This window comes from Podarcis filfolensis (assembly GCF_964270895.1).
Source record: "Podarcis filfolensis genome assembly, chromosome: 5".
NCBI classification, from domain to species: Eukaryota; Metazoa; Chordata; class Lepidosauria; order Squamata; family Lacertidae; genus Podarcis; species Podarcis filfolensis.
This window is the reverse complement of record NC_139608.1, coordinates 53,772,223-53,793,114: the sequence shown is the minus strand read 5'-3', so window position 1 is coordinate 53,793,114 and position 20,892 is coordinate 53,772,223. Positions and strand designations below refer to the sequence as shown.

The following is a 20,892-nucleotide window of genomic DNA, read 5'->3' as shown; positions in this document are numbered from 1 at the left end:
AAAATACCACCATGTAAAACTTTCCTGCTGCAGAAAGCTTAAGCATTCAAGCATCAAGGAGGAGCATGCCATGGCTCTCACTTTTGTGTCATGCACTTTTGGATTAGTCCACAGCTTTCTGAGCCAAACATTGCTTCATAAAATGTGGAAATAATGGAAACAGGAGCCTTCAATTACAGCAGTAAGAATTTGTGATTTTCCAACAGAGCAATTCTGCAAAACCTGGGCCAACACTTAGAATTTGATCAAACAGCAATGGATTAATTTGCATCAGCATCCTGTGCTAGCAAACATACAACTAGTTCTTTTCTTAAAAAACAAACAAAACAAAACTATCTATCACCCATTCTCTGTCTTCCTTAGTTTTGTCCCTAAATCAATCTGGCCAGAGTTCACTTTTATTCCCACTTAACAGATGAGGAAACTGAGGTTGTGAAATACTGAAGGGCATGCAATTTGGTCGTGACAAAGATGAGACAATATCAAGTCTATATCAAATATCAACTCTCCAACCCTGGCTGTCACAGATATTTATTTATGAATCCCTTTTTATAGCTGGCAATGTTTTCCTTCACTAAAAACATGGCCTATGATAAATATATCTATCTAATTTACCTGCTGGAATAACATGTTGTTCCATCCTAAAACAACTAACTGTGTCACCTTACTCATCTTCCCTCAGCAGACACTGCACACAGAAGCTTATGAAGAGGATAGTCCTAGACAGAGCCTAATCTTTCAAGTGAAGACAGTACTTAAGATTCAGGTTTTAAGGCCAGCTTTTGTAACAGGAAAAGAAAAGAAGGGAAATTAACCAGGTACTATAGAATGGTCATACATACATCACTGGCTGAGCAAAACTCAGCTATGTCCCACTTAGTGGCAAGCCAAGAGCTTACCTGGTTGTACATGACACACACGGAATAGCAGTGCATTACTTATAAAAACATATTTACTACACCTCTTCACTGTCATAGAAAGCAAAAACAAAACATAAAAACCCCCACCCATTGTTCTTCATCTTTAAAAAGTGTGAATGTGCAACAAATGCAAAAAGTGTGATTTGCCATGGCTCCATGGATCAAGGCAAGTCATTGTGGTGGATAACTGGCAGAATCCAACCCCCTGCCTGATTTGCAAAACTGTGACATGCCATTTGCGGACTTTTAACTACACAAATAAAAATTTTAATAATTAAACTGGAAACATGAAACTGGGGGGGGTGCATCATGAGTTTATTTAACAGGAATAATTGTTTTGTTCAAGCTTATCCACAAACATGCAGCTTCCCTTTCATGTAACAAATGTGGTGTAAACTGGTAAAACAGTTTAAAACAGTTTAATTGATTCTGAAGTTATGATGCCCAGCGATAACGAAGGAAACCCACAACCCAAATTAGCAGAAATGAAATGAAATGAAATGAGGCATTCCTGTCCATAACAAGCACATTTAGGGTTAAAATTACTTACAACAGAGAACATACAGACATCACATCTTCAACCATCCTAAGACAAGTAAGACAAAAGAGAGAGACAGACAGACAGAAGGAACTGACTGACACAAGGAGACACTCCATTAATTGCATTTGTGGAAAATCACCACGGGTTGTTTCTGCTTCAGGAAACCCACACCTTGTCCTAAAACATTGGTAGCAAACCTGAAAAGGTTCAGCCTTCCAAGGTCATAGCTGAAATCAGGTGAACTAAAACACCCTGTTAAAATGCTTAAATCTGATCAATGAGACTTGCTGTTCTTGGATTATGCCCAACATCTTTATCCAGGGGTGGGGAGACAATTAGAGAGAGTGTGTGTCTTTCCCCTCTAATCCAAATGCTTTCTTCTTCCATAAAAGCTACTTTTCAAAGCTGATGTCTATCCCTGCCACTTCAAACACTAGCAGTGGGTTACCTTCACATAGTTCTGGGTGGCTTAGCTTAATTGCACGGGGTGCATAAATGAGAAAGGGCACCGATAAAGTTTCAGGGAAAACAAATCGTGGTACTTCGTTGCCATTGACATAAGACAAGCTATACTTGTAGAAAGTTGCAAAAGGGTGGCAGCTGCAGTCACTTGTAACTTTCTGTTCATTTCTTTTGAGCAGAGCATTCAGGGGGCGTGGGAGATGACCATAGGCTGGTTCCCCCCCCCCCCCCCCGTTCAAGATTATCAGAAATGCTTTTCCTCATGCAGGAAGCAAGGAAGCTGGGATGAGAATTTTGAATTGGGAAAAAAGATTGCGTGGGGAATTAAGCAGGTACACCTCCCCCGCTGCTCCATTTAGGATTGCAACTTCCTGTGGCTATTTCCCCTTTTTAAAAATGAACCCATTAACAGGAAGTTGCACACAAATGAGAATTTACTTAACCCTGCATTTAAAATATATATACACACACAACACACATCTACAAATTAACGTGCTGATGAATCAGAGATAGGGAATCTGTGGGCCCTCCAGATGTTGCAGGATGGCACCTCTCATCATTGTTGACCAATGGCCATGCTTCCTAAGGCTGGTGGAATCCTGCTACACCTAGAGGTTCTCATCCCTGTTCTAAATCTTCATAGGCTTTAGCTACTGTGGAATTTGAAATCTTGACAGCTCAACTTAAAAAACACACAAAAAAAACCAACTACTGCATTTTTTGTGTGACAAAAGGTGTGAAAATACAGCTTTACTCTCCTCAGCACTTGTCAGCCTGAATGCCATCTCTTTTCAGCAAGATGATTTTGAAAGCTGACACCACTCACATCAAAACATATGTCCCCTGAGATGCTTCCTTGCCATCAAACAGCTTCCTAAGACTGAGATCTAAAATGGGGCACTGTTTTTGAAGCTAGATCAGCCTAGACGCTTTAAATTTTGGATAAAGGCCACTGGATCAACTGTTTAAAATGTCTGAATATTTAAAGTAGAAAGATACATGTAATAAGAGAGCCAGTGTGGTGTAGTGGTTAAGAGCAGTGGACTCATAATCTGGTGAACCGGGTTCGCTTCCCCGCTCCTCCACATGCAGCTGCTGGGTCACCCTGGGCTAGTCACACTTCTCTGAAGTCTCTCAGCCTCACTCACCTCACAGAGTGTTGTGGGGGAGGAAGGGAAAGGAGAATGTTAACTGCTTTGAGACTCCTTCAGGTAGTGATAAAGTGGGATATCAAATCCAAACTCTTCTAATATGTCCTCAACAGCAATTGGTTGATCCCTTAACATTTCTTTTCTTTTCTTAACAGTAAATGTAAATAGAGCATATTTCACTTTGTTACTTGTAAGGAAGGCAGCTGGTTATAACTCCAACTGCTGTGTCCAAGAATGATGGACAAAAATCAGTGAAATATCATATGCACATATACTTTTATCTTGATTTAGCTACAGTTCTGGCATACTTGCAAATTGATGGTTTACCTATTTTAGTAAACAGCTTCCTGTCTTACTTTTCCTTTTTAAACTGGACAAAGATTGCAATGAATTCTTCAATATCTCATATGAAACACAGCTTGCAAACTTCTCATTCACAAACATACATGACTTTGCAGAGTCATCAAGCAAGGTTTTGTTTGACTGCAAATCCTCCTCAGTGCTGTTAGCAGGAGGCAAATCTTGGTGAAACTAACTAAAACACATAGGTTAACCCTTTGGAAATGTAAAATGTGACAAAACATAAGCTATTGTATATTTTGCATACTATGTGTAGGAATAGAAGCTTAGTGTCACAGTGGGATTCTGTAAGCAACAAAAAATATTGATAGGCCCATCTCCTCACAGAGGCAGTAGCAGGTTAGCAACATCAAATCTCCTAGCTTTTAACAACAGTGAACTAGTCTGACATTTGGCTTTTATTTGGGAGTAGGGATTACTTCCTGGTCCATTCCTGTCTACTGCTGTATGGCAGCTTCAATGGCTTGTCTCCCTGTAGTTCTCTCTTTTGGGCAAAGCCAAACAGGTAATGTCAGCTAAATCCACACTCAAGATCCCTCAGGTCACCAATTCAAGACCCACTGTGGAACAATTGTTCAAGCCCTTCTAAGGAAACGTAATAGCTACAACATTCAAGGTGTGTGGAGCTATCAAAAAGAAAAAGAAAGGTTGGGGTGTCCCAGAAAGGGTGTCATTTATCTTGCAAGACCCTGCAAACAGCAACCTTAAGAAAGCTGTATTCTTGAGAAAACAACAGATTGCTCTCAAAACTGTCTAATACTTCTAGTAGGATGCACAGCTGTCTCTATGGTGGACTCAAATGGGGAAATGAGCTAAGAATGGTCACATAGCATGGTCTGTTGCAATAACCAACTATATGAAAGCTAATGAGGAATATAGGGAATCTGGTCACGGTCTGGGTAGGAGATTTCCCCAATGTACCCCGTCTTGAGTTCCAAGGTGGAAGAAAGGTGAAGCATAAATGAAGTAAGAGTTAAAGAAGGTCTCACCCATAATCACACCTTGTATCTTGTAGAATAGCCTTGTACCATTAAAGAAATCACATTCTTATCATACTCTCCACTTTACCAAGCCCAAACATATATCATCCCAAAATATTGCACAGGCTTTATTTTGACAACCAGAGAATGTTTTGTGCCTGAGGAGTTTCAAGGAATTCAAGGTACTTTTGAAATGTCATAATGTTTGATGCATAAGACCCTGCACACTCCATCATCTTCAAAAATCAAGGTTGCAGTCCTTTACACACTTAATCCCATTGAACTCAACAGGGCTTTCTGCCCATTCACATTAAACCATAGTTTAAACTAAACCATGGTTTAAAAATGTGATGTGCAAACTAGCTATTTCTCTTGCCAAACACACTATAATACAAATGTAATCACCAAAATGTTACCAACAGTTTCATATTTCATTAACAAAGGTAAAATCCCCATTTGAAACAATTTCCTACAGTCTGAAGTGAAACCTCCAGGAAGTATTCCTCCAAACCACTAACCCAAGAGCAGCTCTACTTAAAGAATGCCATGAACTCGCAAAACAGAATAAACTCACTTCAATCGCATTTGTGGTTTCTTGGTTAAACGATACATCTCCACACAATATGTCAGCCACGAAAACAAGCAGAACTACTCTGGAGAGAGACTGTCTTTTGATTATGTGAACAGCTTCCTTCAAGTTCAATTCTGCATAAATTTTATCCACATGATTTAAGGCTTTACAGATTAGCCCCTAATCCTGAGAACAGTTCTTATTATTCCACTGAATTGATAAGCTGTATCACATACCACTGCCATATGCAATCTGGAAGAAAAGTATATGTATTTTACGAAAAATTATTTGAAGGTCTTTGCTGAGCATGATGGGATTCTGGAAGAAACCCATCTGAAAAGTATTGAAATTATCTCAGTTTTAACTGCAGGTCTGAGTACCCATCATTCATTTAAATGGAAGCAATTTCTGCCAGACACTTTAAATCTCATTGGACGCAGATATAGTTAAGGAGACAACTGTTCTCTGAAGTGGAACACCTTACACATTTGGCAAAATTAAAGCCTCATTTCTACATGCTGTGAAATGAACAGGGGTTGAGTTGCCAAGCATTATCAAAACCAATAGAGGAAAACCATAAAACAAAAGAAAACAAAACTGTAATGCTTCCAGCACCAAAGATTGCTAGAGAAGGAAGCGCTGAAGTAGCAATGAAAATAGTTCATCACTAGTTTTGTTCTCTTGTAATATACTCATAACACAACATGCTGCATAAATGTAAATACAGTCCTACCTTGGAAGTCGAATGGAATCTGTTCCAGAAGTCCGTTCGACTTCCAAAATACTTGGAAACCAAAGAGCAGCTTCTGATTGGCTGTAGGAAGCTCCTGTCAGATGTTCGGCTTCCAAAAGAACGTTCAAAAACCAGAACACACACTTCCGGGTTTTGACCGTTCAGGAGCCGATTTGCTTGGGAGCCAAGGCGTTTGGGATCCACGGTACAACTGTATAAGAAAGTGTAGAAGCACTATCATTTTGGCGGGGCGGGGGGGTTTTATATTGCATATGAATTTTTCTACATTCTGACTTACGTCTTGAGTGGGGTCTTCTTCTTTTTTGCTGGTTTATTTAGGCTGTCCCCTTCCGTTCCATTGATCTCACTGGCATTAGCTGGTATCTCAAAGGAGGCTGGAGACTTTGTGGGAGAGCTAGCTACCTTCAAGGAAGGCTTGAAAGGGTCAATAGAGTCCTCACACACATCCGGATTGAAACTGTACGCCGCTGTTGTTTGCTGAGGCAATTTAGGAGAGTCTTGCATTTTGCAAGTGGAAGAAAACGGGTTGAAGTTGGGATCATCCCATTTGTCGATATCAAAAGTATAAGAGCCTTTGGGAACAGGAATCTCATTTGGATCCACAGGGGCCTTGGTTGGGGTGGTGGGGGCATTGTCAAGTTTCTCCCCAGCCTTTTTAGTCTTTGGCCTCCTCAGTGGCATTTTGGCACCAGGCTTTTTGCCCACTTTTTTGGGCAGAGGCGAGCCTTCGTGTTGCTCTTCGCCGCTGCCTTTTTCCTCAGAATAATCGAATTCCAGCCTCACAGATAAGCCTTTCACTGGAGGATCTTCCTGTCCCCCAGTGTCTGGTGGGGTCACCTCCACAGCTTCCGGTGCCGTCGTAAGAGGTGGAGGTTTCTTGCTAGCAGGAGGAGAGTCCTGTATTTTGCTGTCTCCAGCACCAAATGTGCTAATCTCATCAACGTTAGTTGGGTCAAACGGACAAGCTGCTGCCTGGGCCTCAGAGGGCTCCTCTTTTTCGGCAGCAGTTTGGACAGGCTCTAGGCACTCAAGTTCTGTCGGCCCCAACCTCTCCTCAGACACTTTTTCTTCACTTGAGGCAACGGAATCTTGGTTGATGTCAGATGATTCTGGCTCTTTCACCGGTGGGACATCTGGAGGTTTTTTGGCCAACGGTTTTTTCTTTAAGGAAGCTGGCCTAGGCTTCTTTGTGCGCTTAAGAGTACTGGAAGCACTGCTTGAACCGGTACAAAACGTATCTGTTGCTGAACCTGCTGCCTCGCTATTGCCAAGAAAAGATGATCCATCAAAATCACCAGCTTGCAAGCTAAGGGACCGAGACAAAGTTGACCTGGAAATTGGAACGGAGTCTGTGGATTTTCTTCGAACATGTGACTTGGTGTCACAGCTTCTTGTGTCCAGAGAGCTGGAGTCAGCAGTTTGCAAAGAATCTGCAACCTCGATACTATCAAAGTCTAAGTTGTAAGTCCCGCTACTAGCAATGGGCTTGTCCTCATCAAAAACAGTAGAAAATGAATGGGGAGGAGGATGGAATGGGCTTTCTTCGACCGATTCGCTATGTGAAACATCAGCTACTGAGACTGTATCCGAACAAAACCCTAGGGGGGGAAAAGGAGAAAGTGATCCGTCAGGAAGGTCTAACTTCAAATAGCTATTGGGTGGGTACACTATTATCTCTACACAATCATATATTGTAGCCGCACCTCCATGGGCAGAAACAATTACATTTCTACTTCCATTCTACCACCAAGCAGAAAATAGGGCATAAAGAACAAATTTCTAATGGTGATTACTAGCTGTCAGCATTTGAACACCCAGTGGATAAGATGCCCAAGTTTTCCCTTCAGCACTCTGGCAATTATTTTACTCTGCATGGGGTCCAAGGAAGCCCATTGGACCCCATGCAGGGCAAAGCCAGAAGAGTATTAACAACTTATTTCAATATTCCAGTAAGCAATTGTGGTTATGTGAATATAGCTGCAGATTAAACTTTCGGTTTCATATATTTACATGGAAAAGATGACAAAGCTTAGAGAAATTTGAGGGTTAATCATAGGGTCTAAATTCAACTGAAAGAAGAGAAAAGGACAGATGGAAGTTTTAGCCAGGGAACAGTTTGTGGGCAGATGAAGCAGCAGCAGCCTTGCTAAAGCTCAGCAGGTCTAGGGCAAGACCTAAGCTAAGGGGTCAATGCCACTTTAGAGTTCCATGATGGATGAGAGGTGGCATAAAAATGTACTAAATAAATTAAGTAAAATGCATGCAACTGCCTGCCTGCTAAAATGGTTTGCTGCCACTTTTATTCATTCACAATTATTGGCAGCTTAACACATGTTTCTTAAACAATATCTTAAAAACTGCTTTTCTGAAAGTTAGGCTACAAATGGTGGAAGCCTCCATTTGAGCCAAGACAAGCTTGAATTGGGGCCTGATTCAAATTGGGGCCATTTTATATGAAAGATACCGTGTATTTGGAAACACACCCATCCTGCCCCTTTTGAAAACCTGCTCAATCATTAAAAACATTATTTGACAAAACAGCCATTATTATAATATGAAAGATGAGTATTAAACGCTAGTCATTTTCTTGCCCAGACTTGTTGTTTAATTAAGTCTTCCCCCTTCAAAATTATTTCCAAAAGTGTGATCATCAAAGAAAAAACAAGAAAAAACTAGCAATTAGATTAGTAGAGTATCTCATTCCTTCCCCACTGTGTGAAGTATATTTAAGAACCACAAAGCTGAATTATGGGATAGATGAGACCTATGTGGAATCAGTGTATATATTTTAAGAATTATCAGGTTCAGAGTCATATTGAGCAGCTTTTGCATACTTTATACATCATGTTCATAAGAACTAAAGGCCAACAGAATGTCAGGAAGGAAGCCTAGGCCTCCCTCGGATAGGCTAGATCCTCATTTATTTATTTTTTTAAAAAGAATGTTTTAAATCATTTCCACGGGATGGTTAGGGAAAAACAAGCCTTAAGTCTTGCATTTTACTCCTGCATTGTGGGTATATACTAAGATCATAAACAGAGAATTTAGCAGGAAGATAAACACAAAGAAGATTTCACAGGGCTGAAACTGATGGAAGGGCACAGGTCATAGTTATCGGTCTAGACAATGTGGAACTGCTGTACACATGATAGCATATGTGAGAGGGACAGGAACGCTGGAATTTTGCTCAAAAAAGATGCCAAACTGTGCACTCAGAAAAATGTGCCAAACTACACATGAAGCCCATGACCATATTCTCCCATGCATTTTTGTGTGTGTGCAACACACATTTGTACATTCCAAAATACAGACGCAGTTGTTGTAAGTTCACATTATTCTGCACACAAAAAGAATCCAAGTTTCCCATCAAACCAATCGTTAACAGGGTTGATGCGGCTTGATGCAAGGGTGATTTTCCCACTCTGAGGGTTGTGTTTGGCTCTGCTCTTGTTGTGTGCTTTTTAATTAGAGTTACTCTTGCCAGCTGAGCTGCTGTTCATTTTTCACACGATGAGCTCATTTTTGGACACTGATCCAGCTCCTGTTAAGGAGACCCTAACAGATCCGTGTAGCTGCTCTGCTTTAATTTAAATGTACACAAGGCAATGCAGCTCAATTTTTAGCATACCCACAGTAAGTCTATAGACCTTGGCCCCAAGTAAGCATGCATGGGATTGTAATCATGTAGCATGATCCTAGACACACTTACTCAGAAGTAATTCCTTCTGTGTTCAATAGAACCTACTCAAACAGTGAGGCCTTGGGCTACTATCCTATGTAGCTATCTATCTGGGAGTACATTTACTGAATTAAATAGGATTTATTTCTAAGGAGATATGCATAGAATTGTGTTATTAGTAAAGCAACACAATTTGAATGATTTAAATCAGGTACCTTGACTTAAATAGTGCTCCAGATATGGAGTGGGCTAAACAAATAGTAAATGGTATCAGCAGTCACGACACCTGTGCCAACCTCTCAGCTGCTACAGTGCTGCTGCTTTCTAGGATTGGAATAGGGTGGGGTGGCAGCAAGGGCAGGAGAATGCCAGGTTATAGCAATGAAAACCTGTGCCCAGAGCCTTCCTGGCACCCCTCTCCCTTTCCTGGAACCCCTGCCCCACCACAGTCTGGGCGAGTGGGAAGGTGGACAGTGGCAACGACCCACCTTCTGGGCAACTATGGTACCTCTTTCCACATGTTTGCTGATGCACTCAAAAGAATTTTTTGAGGCAGGACTTCCTCTTGTAGAAGCCTTGATGCTTTTCTTCAGCAAGACTTGTTCTTCGATACTTGATCAAATAACCTTTAACAATGCTTTTCACCAGTTTACCGATAAAGGATGTTAGGCCAACTGAACTGTACTTTCCTGAATCCCCTTTTAAAAATCAGTGTTATATTGGCTACCCCGAAATGAAGACCAGTTTTAAGCTACATATTTTTGTTAGAACATAAGCAATTTAACATTTAAATTCTTTTACATTCCTGGAAGGGTGATTTCTTTCTTTCTGCATTATTTAGTCAGCTGACACAGGGGTGCAAGCCCCAAGTCCTGAATCGCTAAATGTCTTTTTAGCCTTGCTCCCTTTCTGAAATCCATCTGTTGTGGCTCATACATTTATAACTTATCTTCTCATGGCCAGAAATGTTAGGAGGAACCTTTACTGAGGATAATGAGTGAATTAATATGTAATGGTATTTCCGGACAGCAGCTTATCAGCCTGGATAGCTCAGTTGGTTAGAGTGTGGTGCTGAAAAAGCCAAGGTTGCAATTTTGATCCCTGTATGGGACAGCTGCATATTTCTGCATTGGACTAGATGATTCTCAGGGCCCCTTCCAACGCTACAATTCTATGATTCTGTGATTAAGCCATAGTTTAACATAAGCTTTATCCTTGGCTTACCACTCATGGTTGGTTTGGAGGAAACAAGCTCCGATCCTGGGCTTCCACAGGGCAAGCCAGACTGTAGCTTGTTTCCTCCCTTACAGGGCACAGTCAGCAGCATGAGAGGAGCGAAGCACGTATATGCACTAAATCATAATTTTTGTTAAACTATGGATTAACCTAATGCAAGAGTGAGTGACAATTTTGGCATGGCAAGCCAAATCCTTTTCACTCCTCTGTGGGCCAACTTTGATGGTGGGGGGAAACTATCCTCCAGACAATCACCCAAAGTCCTTATAATGTCAAATGGTTGACAGGTAAGCTGTGCTGCCCCACCTGTCCAAGTCCCTTGCTCAGTGCTTTCCAACTGCCTGACAACCAGCTTAGAGAGCACCAAATTTGGCCCAAACCAGCTGAGCGGTTCCCCATTCCTGCCAGATGAAACAGGCCAAAATGTGCCTTCTCAAACCATTCCCCCACACTCAACAACAGGTTACTCAAATTATTACTAAAAAAAGAAGATACAAATCACCCAATTCTATAAGTCATCTACTAGCCTACTCCGGAGTCATTCATGGTGTATGTAACTACAGCTTTAGGAGTCCATGCAAGGCTTAGAAAATGTGGGCTTTTGTTAACTATAGCATTATGACACCGCCGTAAGAACCCTGTGACATGTATTAATGTAAAATCTGGCAGAAGGGCTATTGCAGGGAGACTTAAATGATCAAACAATGCAGCTTTGTGGCTATAGAAAGCTTCTTTACACCCTAGCCTTTTGACACCAGAACTGAGTCAGAAATGAAAGGAATGTTGCCCTTTAACTTCAAAGCAGACTCAACAAAGGCATTTTGCTGCTCATGACATTTAATTGCAGAGGCTGGAGTTTTGCTGTTGCATTAAGGAACATATACATCTTACACATCGAGTCTGGCAAAGACCATACTGGACGTTGGGAACCGAGATGGTCACCAAGGCAAAAATATGAGTTCGTCAAATGCTGAAAGTACAATTTATATTTCTCAATTTCATGCTAACTTTTGTGGTGCCTTTTTGCATCAAGAGCTTTGCAACAGAGCTGCCTTCAACGTGTGGCTCCAAGTGGACATGCCTGAGATTAAGAGTCTTATGCTGTACTGACTGCACTATTTAACCTATTTACCAGTAATAGGAGATCCTTCAAAAGGACCACAGGTAAAGGTAAAAAATAGGAGTGTTATAAAGCATAACTGCAACATGAAAACATTGTGCTTTGTAGAGCATGTCCAGGCTACTTCCTTTATCTCAGGAGAATTTTCAAAGTATACAACTATGAATATAACACAGCGCATTATAGTAACTACAGGCAGAGGCACCTTCCCCTAAGGGTGGGCAGGTGGAATGAGAGGAGAGGGGGGCTGAAGAAAAAAGAGACAGAGGGGAAGCAAAAAAGGATGTGAAGAATCAGGGAGTTTAGAATGAATTACAGTCTAGTTCTGTAATTAAAGACTGCACTCCAAATCCTATTTAGCATATGTGATCTTCCTTCCTCATTTACATTTCTCTGGCAAATGGGGGAAATTGACTTCTTTTTTGTTCAGATAACAATAAATACAAAGCTACGTGAAACAGGGAAAAGACAAATGAAAAGCAGGGGGTGGTATGTACATCCTGCTGGAAAATCCCAATAGTAAAAGGCCTCTTCACACCTTGTGTGTTTGCATGCCACCGCTGTATGTCTTTCTTGTAGTAATCATATAAAATGTGAACAAATGATGCTGACCCTTAAAAAAAGCCTGTGCACACACATCAAGGAGATGTGACCAATTCAGGTACAGCTGCCTACTTTGACTAGTTTATCCTGACTTCCTTGAGCTTTATGGGGAAAACTAAGGATATCTGACTAAGACCATTAGCCTTCTCCCATATCCCAAGTAACTGAGATGTGCACAGACATTCAGCGCTACCTTCTTGAGTGGCTTCTACTGATATCAGAGGTTTGCTGATGGAATAAAGTGAGCCCACAATTTCCGGTGCCTTATCTTTACAGCCACAGCTTGGTGGTTCTAAGCAGGAGATACTAAAATTACTGTCCTAAGACTTTGCAAGTTGGTACAAGCTTGTACAACACACAAAATACTAGTAGTGTAGTCTGCGGATGCTGTGCTGCAAGAAAATATGCAGGGACTGACTCCTTAGCCTCTATTCTGTATATCAACTGAACAAGCCAAGTAGTGAGTAGGTGGGGTCCTATAGTGGATTAAAATAGTATAATAGCTTAGAGACCATATAGTCAGTGTGGCACAAAAGGGATGGGAGGAGAACTCTAGTTCAACAGAAAAACCAGCAGCTTGCTTCATAGTGTTACCCTCAGGGGTGAGGCATGAACTCAGGTTTCAGTTTCTTTTAGAAGGGGTTCACAGAAGGTTTGTGCCAATTTCGTGATATATGGTTTATTTAAACATATATACAGGCTGAGCAAAAGATGGAGGTTTATACCATTAACCTTCCAACAGATCCTCCGCTATTGGATTTTTTTTTTGGGGGGGGGAGTGCTACCCAGCTCCTTCAGAGCTCCCAAGAAATTTTACAGCTCTGATCCTTTTCTTAGAGACTGTCTCCAAACTTAAAACGTGCAGCTTCATCTCAAAGAAACTAAATGACATCATCATTTGCAGGAAGCAGAGGGAGCTATGCCCTGATGACCAAAATACTCTGAGAAGCCCAACCCATGCACTATATAATTGTTACCTGTGTCCTCGGATGGAAGCTGAGGTCTTACTTCCTGTTCCTCTATGTCAAACACTGCAACTTCTGGCGGTGGTTGTGGTAGCACGGGTGCAGCCTTCACGGGAGTTGTAGATTCTGGTGTCTCAAAGGCTTCTTCAGAGTCTGAACTCCTGGACACAAACAAACAAATACAGGTGTAAAAAAAGAAAAGAAAAGAAAAGGGACATACAGGCTACTTCTTCAAAATCACCTGCACAAAACAGAACACAACAAACGATACTTGGAAAACGCAGAGCGCTCTATTTGAGGCCAGAATACCTCTGCATTTCTCAGAGATATTGAGCTTCCTTTTGCAGCATGATTTCTGGAACAGAATATCATGTTTCCAGGTTCACCCTGAAGAAATACTGACATGAAAGATGTCAAGGCGTCACAAAAGCAAACATGCACACAGGATAAAGAAAATACTGCCTGGAAAAGCCTGCCTTTTCAACATAAAGGAGGCTTCAGCCCGGGCAAACTAAAACAATGCCAATGGGACCTTTCAATGAGATGTTGGAATTTTCCTTGGCACAAGCGCAAGCAAACCTAATAAGGAAATACCCTTAAGAGAGTTGCATAAAGCTCTTTTAAATCCCGGTTCAATCTACCTTGATATGCAGCAGAGTGTGAGTTCCTACAAAACAAGAGAACACAGGCTTTGAGTAACATTGGGTGCTGCCTAGCCTTTCAGATGGGGTGGGGAGGCACCATTTAGGGAGATGGGGAATTCCCATTTTTCACACTAGCCTCCTTACTTCATACCACAAATGCTATCTGTATTTCCAGCTCACTCACAAGTTGTGTACTATCAACAGCTATTCAGGCAAATTAAACAAATTCCTTTCCTTAAACTGGGAGAGAGGTGCCTGATTGCACTGGTGATACTGTAGTTAGAATCACAACAAATGCTATTAATGCATGCAGCTCTTCTATAATGAAACTTAAAATATTTTCAAATGCAGATTGATGGATCTTCCTGAATCTTGCTTCCCCTCCACCAACCCTCCCCCTGCCAAAACCTCTGTGCCCATTTCACTATCTGAAATGATACCCCATCTCCCTTCAGAATTCAATCATTCAAGGTCTTATTTTTAATCTATGTACCTTGCTATACAGTTTATCCAGATCACACTTCCACCAAACACATTGTCCCAAACTTAGACTGTATACACACCATATGTTTAAAGCACCCCCCAAAAAAAGAACCCTGGGAATTGTTGTTTACCCCACAAAGAACTACAACTCCCAGAAACCCTAACAAACTACAGTTCCCAGGATTCTTTGGAGGAAAAATGTACTTTGAGTGTACCGGAGGTAGGCAGCCTAACAATAATAATAATTAGTAACAATAATCCAGAAGGAATATGATGACAGCAAACAAGTGAAACATGAGGGTGCAAAGTGGAGCCTACGTTATCATATGCAAGGCAGAACAGAAACATTGATATAATAAAGATGTGATGGATTAATGGGGATGGTGAAATACAAGTCTCAACTGAGTCTCTGCTGCGTAACAAAATTTAAATAAGCAGACAATTGATCGAGGATGTAGTCTTTCTAGAATTAAAGCTGAATGGATCTTGTTTCCTTTAATGAACTGGAATGGGATGGGGAACACTGAAATACAAATATATATAAATGGAGATTATATATATATATATGGATATTTTTTAAAAAATCCAGTCAAACAATGTAGTACACTATTGCCTTGAAAACTGCTTAAGCAAGCATTTCAGCTAGTCAAATGGCAGCTTTTCCTTCTAGCCTTTGATAAAATGAATTTAATGGTGTGACAGTTTCCTGAAAGACAGGACTAGGGCTGACTTGCCTATTTCCAGCGATTCGCTGCATGGCTTGGAGACTGTAGTCTCCGCTGCTTCTCACAGCTGTCCACATCCAACGAGTCCACTGCATGGGGGACAAAATTTGCCATGAGGTGAAAGCCATTTCCTCCTGAGGAAGCAGTCTAGAAGCCGTCCAGATAGATGCACAGTAGAGAAGATGAAGGTCTTCCCTGACTTCGCCAGACTCAAAAGGAAAACGCACAGATCCTTGCAAAGCAGCAAATTGCTAGATTCACAAGAGAGGGTTTCCCTTAAAGCGACGAAGTGCAACTGCTGGATTTGCATTCCTATTACATTCACTTAAATCGCTTTCTCCGTACAATAAAGCCTGTGTGGGCTGCGGGTGAAAAGCCCCCAGTGTTGCTCCTGACAGCTCAAGTGGTTTGATGGACCGGATTCGCTTCTGTTATCTCTGCAGAATGCCAATGAGGTTTTAGTCTTCCTGACTACAATGGGAAACAGCACGCAGCTGCTTAGAACATACCTTTCTCTCTGGAACATATTTGCCTATTACTGCACCTGGAGGCAGCCAAATGATTTCTACTAAATACTGTTCCCAGGTTATTATTTTTCTGCCAAGCTTGTTGCAAATAAATTTATCTCTAGCCAGGGACGGGGACACCAACATGAACAAATGCTTTTGACAGAAACACTCTAGCAGACTATTATTGCTTCCCCAAACACGCCTTTGTCTGCAGGTTCAATCTACGTTTATGAAGCGTGCAAAGGCATCAGTTGCCTTTTTTTATTGTTATTATTGCTTCTGACCTATGCCCATCCCCCGCCCCACTTCCCAATGCATTAAGGCTGTGAATCAGTGTAACAAAGGACTTCTGTAAAAGAAAAATAAAATCCACAGGTCTTGGCAAAGAACTCCTGTGGGGACATTTCAATCTCTTGAAATATCACGGGTGAAAACTATGTTGACTCTAGCATGATTGGGATTCACCTCGCTGCCCTCCACTAAATCAGGAAAAAGAAAACATTTCTGCTGGAACAGGGGGGAAAACCCTACATCGTTGTAGCCAATAAAAATAGGTTTTTTTAAAAAAAATGCAGTTTTCATTAGGGATGCTTCAAATATGAGTCTCCAGCATACATAGGCTGACCAGCTCAATATCCTGTTTCAAACACTTGGCAGTGATGTGTGGCTCAAAAATGGCACATTTATGTCACCCTTTATTTCACCAAACAACTTTGTCTAGAATTTGTTTTTAAGAGGCTGCAACATGTCTGAACTGTCCAGTCATTGTGCTCTTACTTGTACTGAGGACACGCCACAAAATCCAACTAACATGCCTGAGATGCATTACTTATTCATGACTCTTTTGGCTCCTGAAAGCTTGGGCCATTCTCTCCCTCTCCAAGATCAGTGACAGCATGAACTCAGCAGCAGATCTATGAAGAGGCAAGGTGAAAATGTTGCCTCAGATGTCAACACTGTCCAATGGTGCACAGCTCTCCACCAGAAATCAAACAGGCACAAGACTAAAATTCAGTTGGTGGGTAATGTGGAAGGTCACCATTTGGATTTTCATTTAGTTTACTTAAAATCAACTATAAAATACAATTCTGTTCCAAAAATACTATCTAGCTATCTAATACATTGTGTATTTATACAGACACATGGTATGACAAATGGTCCAACTTCTTCCTAGCAGCAGCACTTTAATGCATTTATGTATTTTAAAACATGCTTATGCCATTCATCAAAATGGTGTGCAGAGTGGTTTACAAAAAGGTATGGTTGCGCTGGCAGGGAATGGAGGAATATCACAAATAAAATTTATAGCAGATAAAAGAACAGAAATAGAACTTGAAATGTCTGAGTGAATAAAAAACATTTTCCCTGGAGTCCCAAAAAATGGTGTTAGCCCCCAGGTGTGCCTCCTTTTGAGATGAAATTCCACAGCTAGGAGGCTACAGCTGACAAACCTTTTCCCTAGAGGACAATGCTGGAGGAACCTGGACAAGGGCATTGGCTGGTTATGGGAGAAGGTGCTTCTTTATAGGTCTGCAGTTGTTTAGGACCTTTACAAGCTAAGCACTGGCACCTAAGGGACACATTCACTCGTGGGCAACCTTGGGACCACATGGGTGGGTGGGGCCAGAAGCAAGGTGGGTGGCACAATGGATGCAACTCTCACCTTTGTACAGTAGGTTACATTCCAAGCACACAAAAATCAGAGCCTACTCACACTGCCCTCCATCTACTCAAGCAAAAAGTGTTATTACAGATCAATGACACATTACAGCCAGTCAAAAGCACTTGAGGTGGCTACGTAGTATTAGTTCATGGATAATCAAGGCTAAACTATCTCCGTGCAGAAGCAGTTGCAGCTGGTGGACCAGTTATAGCTGCTAAGGTGCTGTGTGCCTCAGAAGCTACAAAGGACCTCAAGAGACAGAGCAGGGTCTAGCAGAACCTTCAGGTAGAGGACCTACTGTTTCAGGGCAAGGTAATCCTATCCAGATATGGAAGTCTATGGTAGAGGCACGCATGACCAGGTCAGGTAACAGATTTCACAATTGTCTGCACAGCAGACATGTTGACCAGCATAAATTTATTTATGTTGGGTGAATTTTCAAGCAAACGTCTTGTATCAGTCTCTTCTAGATTGTGCCCTAAGAATTAAGTATATGACGAAGTCGTCCATGATCCTTGGTCTGAAAACTATGAGGAAACATTCCTGACAAATATGGGAAAGCTGGATTAACAGTGACCAGGGTGCTTTTCAGCTTTTAAAATCCTATCCAACCGTCTTGTTTGTTCATTGCTTTGAAGATCAAGAACCCATGGCACTATTATAACCTGAGTGTCTGGAAACTGAATGGTTTAACATTAAAAGCTGATGCACAGAACAGCAGCAGAGACACAGAGGATTTTAACATTTCAGAGCACCTTTGAGAGCTCCCAAGTATGAATAAAAGCTGTGAACACACACACACAGTGTTAGTTCTTTTTAAAAAAGGCTATTTGACTCTGCCAAACTTAACTTCTGTATGGCAAGCACTCCTGTTTCGCTTGCTCTCTGCAGCTTCCTTTTTGCAATAACCCTATATCATCTGTTAAGAACTGAAAAATTGGATCACCTCAGAAAGTTATTACTCTTTCATCCTAGATTTTCTCCAGAGAAAGATCAGGAGCAGCCCTCAGATTTGTATGCTTTCCCATGCTATAACCCCATTTACATTTCCCCCCACATGGAAAGAGATTAACACTCAACTAGGAGTTCACATTCTGAACTACTGAAAATTAAACCCAGGCTCATTCCCTACCCCTCCCTGGAAACAATTGGGCAGGGGGAGGGGATAAGATCTATGTAGGTTATGTGAAGTACAGTAGTGTAGTAGTGGATAAGAGACTGAGCTATGAATCAAGAAATCCCATGTTCAGATTTTGCCTCCACCATTTATTCACTAGGCCACCTCAGACAAGCCTCACTCTTTCAGTCTCATCAGCAATATAGGAGATATCAATACTTAACCTTACAGGGTTATTGCAAGGATTACACTCAAATAACACATGTGAAGGATTTGAACACTTGGAAATGTTTAGAGGGACGCGATGGCGCTGTGGTCTAAACCACTGAGTCTTGTGGGCTTGCAGATCATAATGGAAGCAGTTCAAATCCCCATGGCGGGATCAGCTTCCGTTGCTCTGTCCCAGTTCCTGCTAACCTAGCAGTTTTAAAGCATATCAGTGCAAGTAGATAAATAGGTACTGCTGCGGCAGGAAGGTAAATGGCATTTCCGTGCGCTCTGGCACTCGTCACAGTGTTCCATGTGCCAGAAGCAGTTAAATCATGCTGGCCAAATGAGCTGGAAAAGCTGTCTGCAGACAAACGCCGACTCCCTTGGCCTGAAAGCAGAGATGAGCACCACACCCCACAGTCGAATTCAACTGGACTTAACCATCCTGGCGCCCTTTACTTTTACAAATGTTAAGTATATTATATTTTAATGATTTCCCATGAGAATCTGTGTTGCTGGGAAAGTGCTTTATTTTAAAGGGCCAGAATCCTATATGTATGAGGAAATGGAAAGCAGGGAAAGTTCAGTTTATAATAGTACTTGCAGATATCTGTTCTTGTGGAACAACCAAGCCACATCCCTTATGCGCAGCTCTAGCTCTGAGAACAATCCCATCACAAGCATTTTCACTGATTTTCGGAAATTTAGAGACTATGGAGTATACTGGCATTCTGTCTAGCAAGGGAGAGTGTTTAAAGTCCCCCCCCCAAAAGATGGAAATTTTCACAGAAACTAAACTTCGTCCTTTCTAAGAATGAAAATTTGCATGAAACCCTGGTCAGCTCACCCATGCTGAGTGATACAATTGCTCGGTTTGAGGCTTCTTGGTTTTTCCTCGCCGCTGTTGTACAACTAGTTGAATCCTTTAATTGCAACAGATACATTCTTATTCAAAAGTAATAACTTGCACAGTACACATCTGCTGTGCACTCGGTCTGTGGCACACTGTAATGACTGGCACTATTCTATTGAGCACACTAATCTTTTGAAATGTGTGAGACTGTGTTCATGCGGAGGCCAGACTAGATGGCCTAATTGTACAGGGCTTGGGGTTGCTGAAGTCGATACAAATTAGGTCAGTGACACAAGCAGCCAGGATGGTAGATGCTGGGGGAGGGTGAGCCTTGAAGAAAAATGTTATTGAAAACGTGTAATAGTGAAGTGGTTCTTAAAACAAAAAAAGTTTTAAGAATTCTCACTGCTGTGCCTTATCGTGAAGCTATATGCTGAAACCCCTTTCCCTCTAATCACATTTATTTCCTTTTAAAGAATTTGGGTCAGGAATATTAGCATGAGGACAAAGAAATTCATTCAGACGTTTTAGTATCCTGTTGGGGCTACGAGGATCAAGCCAGGCAGTGTACATATGGCTTTTACAGTGTGACACAAAACACATCCCTTTAGTGTCAAAGCCTTGTTCACCTTTTAGGCAAAAAAGGAAAAGGGGGGAAAAGACACCTTACTGTACAAGAATAATATGCTGAAACCCAGTCTGTGTCATGAAAATACATAACTCCTTTACTCCAGTAATCAGCTGTATATTAATATTTTGTTCTTAAGTTAGTTTAAGACCGTCATAGAAGTACAGAGTTGAAAGGGATCACAAGGGTCATTCAGTCCAACCCCCTACAAATGCAGAAATCTTTTGCCCAATGTGGGGTTCAAACCCATGACCCTGAGTCTTGTGCTCTACTGTGCTCTACTGACTGAGCTATTTGTCATACAGGAACAGGAGCACAAGGAAGCTGTCCTTTATCAGATTATTGGTTCATATAGCTCAGTACTGTCTACAATGACTGGAGCAGACAGGGACCTTTCCCCAGGTCTACCTGGAGATGCTGAGGAATGAACCTGGGACCTTCTGTTAATTTGCCCATCTAATTATTACTATTGCCATTTGTATTCTGCTCATCTTCTCAGAGAAGCAATGGATTACATTCAAATCAGGACTCCATCATGATGCGTGAAGCACGATATACATGTTTTTCAAGCTGTGTATCACATGCATTGGGCTGCTGAGGTATGCAAGGGCTGCCTGATCTGACCAGCTGTAATTGTAAGTAACTCCAGCTCACACCACCAGGGCAGCTGCGCAGCAACAGGAATGCACATCAGAGCAGAACTGGAAGAGTCAGCAAT

General features: G+C 41.5%; 1 protein-coding gene across 42 annotated transcripts in view; it reads right to left on the bottom strand.

Moving 5' to 3' along the window:
* The window catches only part of TACC2 (transforming acidic coiled-coil containing protein 2), a 153,923-nt gene that overhangs the window by 33,926 nt on the left and 99,105 nt on the right, over window positions 1–20,892 (bottom strand). For all 42 annotated transcript variants that reach the window (XM_083616766.1, XM_083616767.1, XM_083616805.1 and 39 more), the window contains 2 exons: window positions 13,355–13,503; window positions 6,017–7,337 (listed from right to left, as the gene is read on the bottom strand). In XM_083616766.1, the coding sequence (XP_083472892.1) occupies window positions 6,017–7,337; window positions 13,355–13,503 (1,470 nt within the window). The remainder of the gene's footprint in view (window positions 1–6,016; window positions 7,338–13,354; window positions 13,504–20,892) is intronic.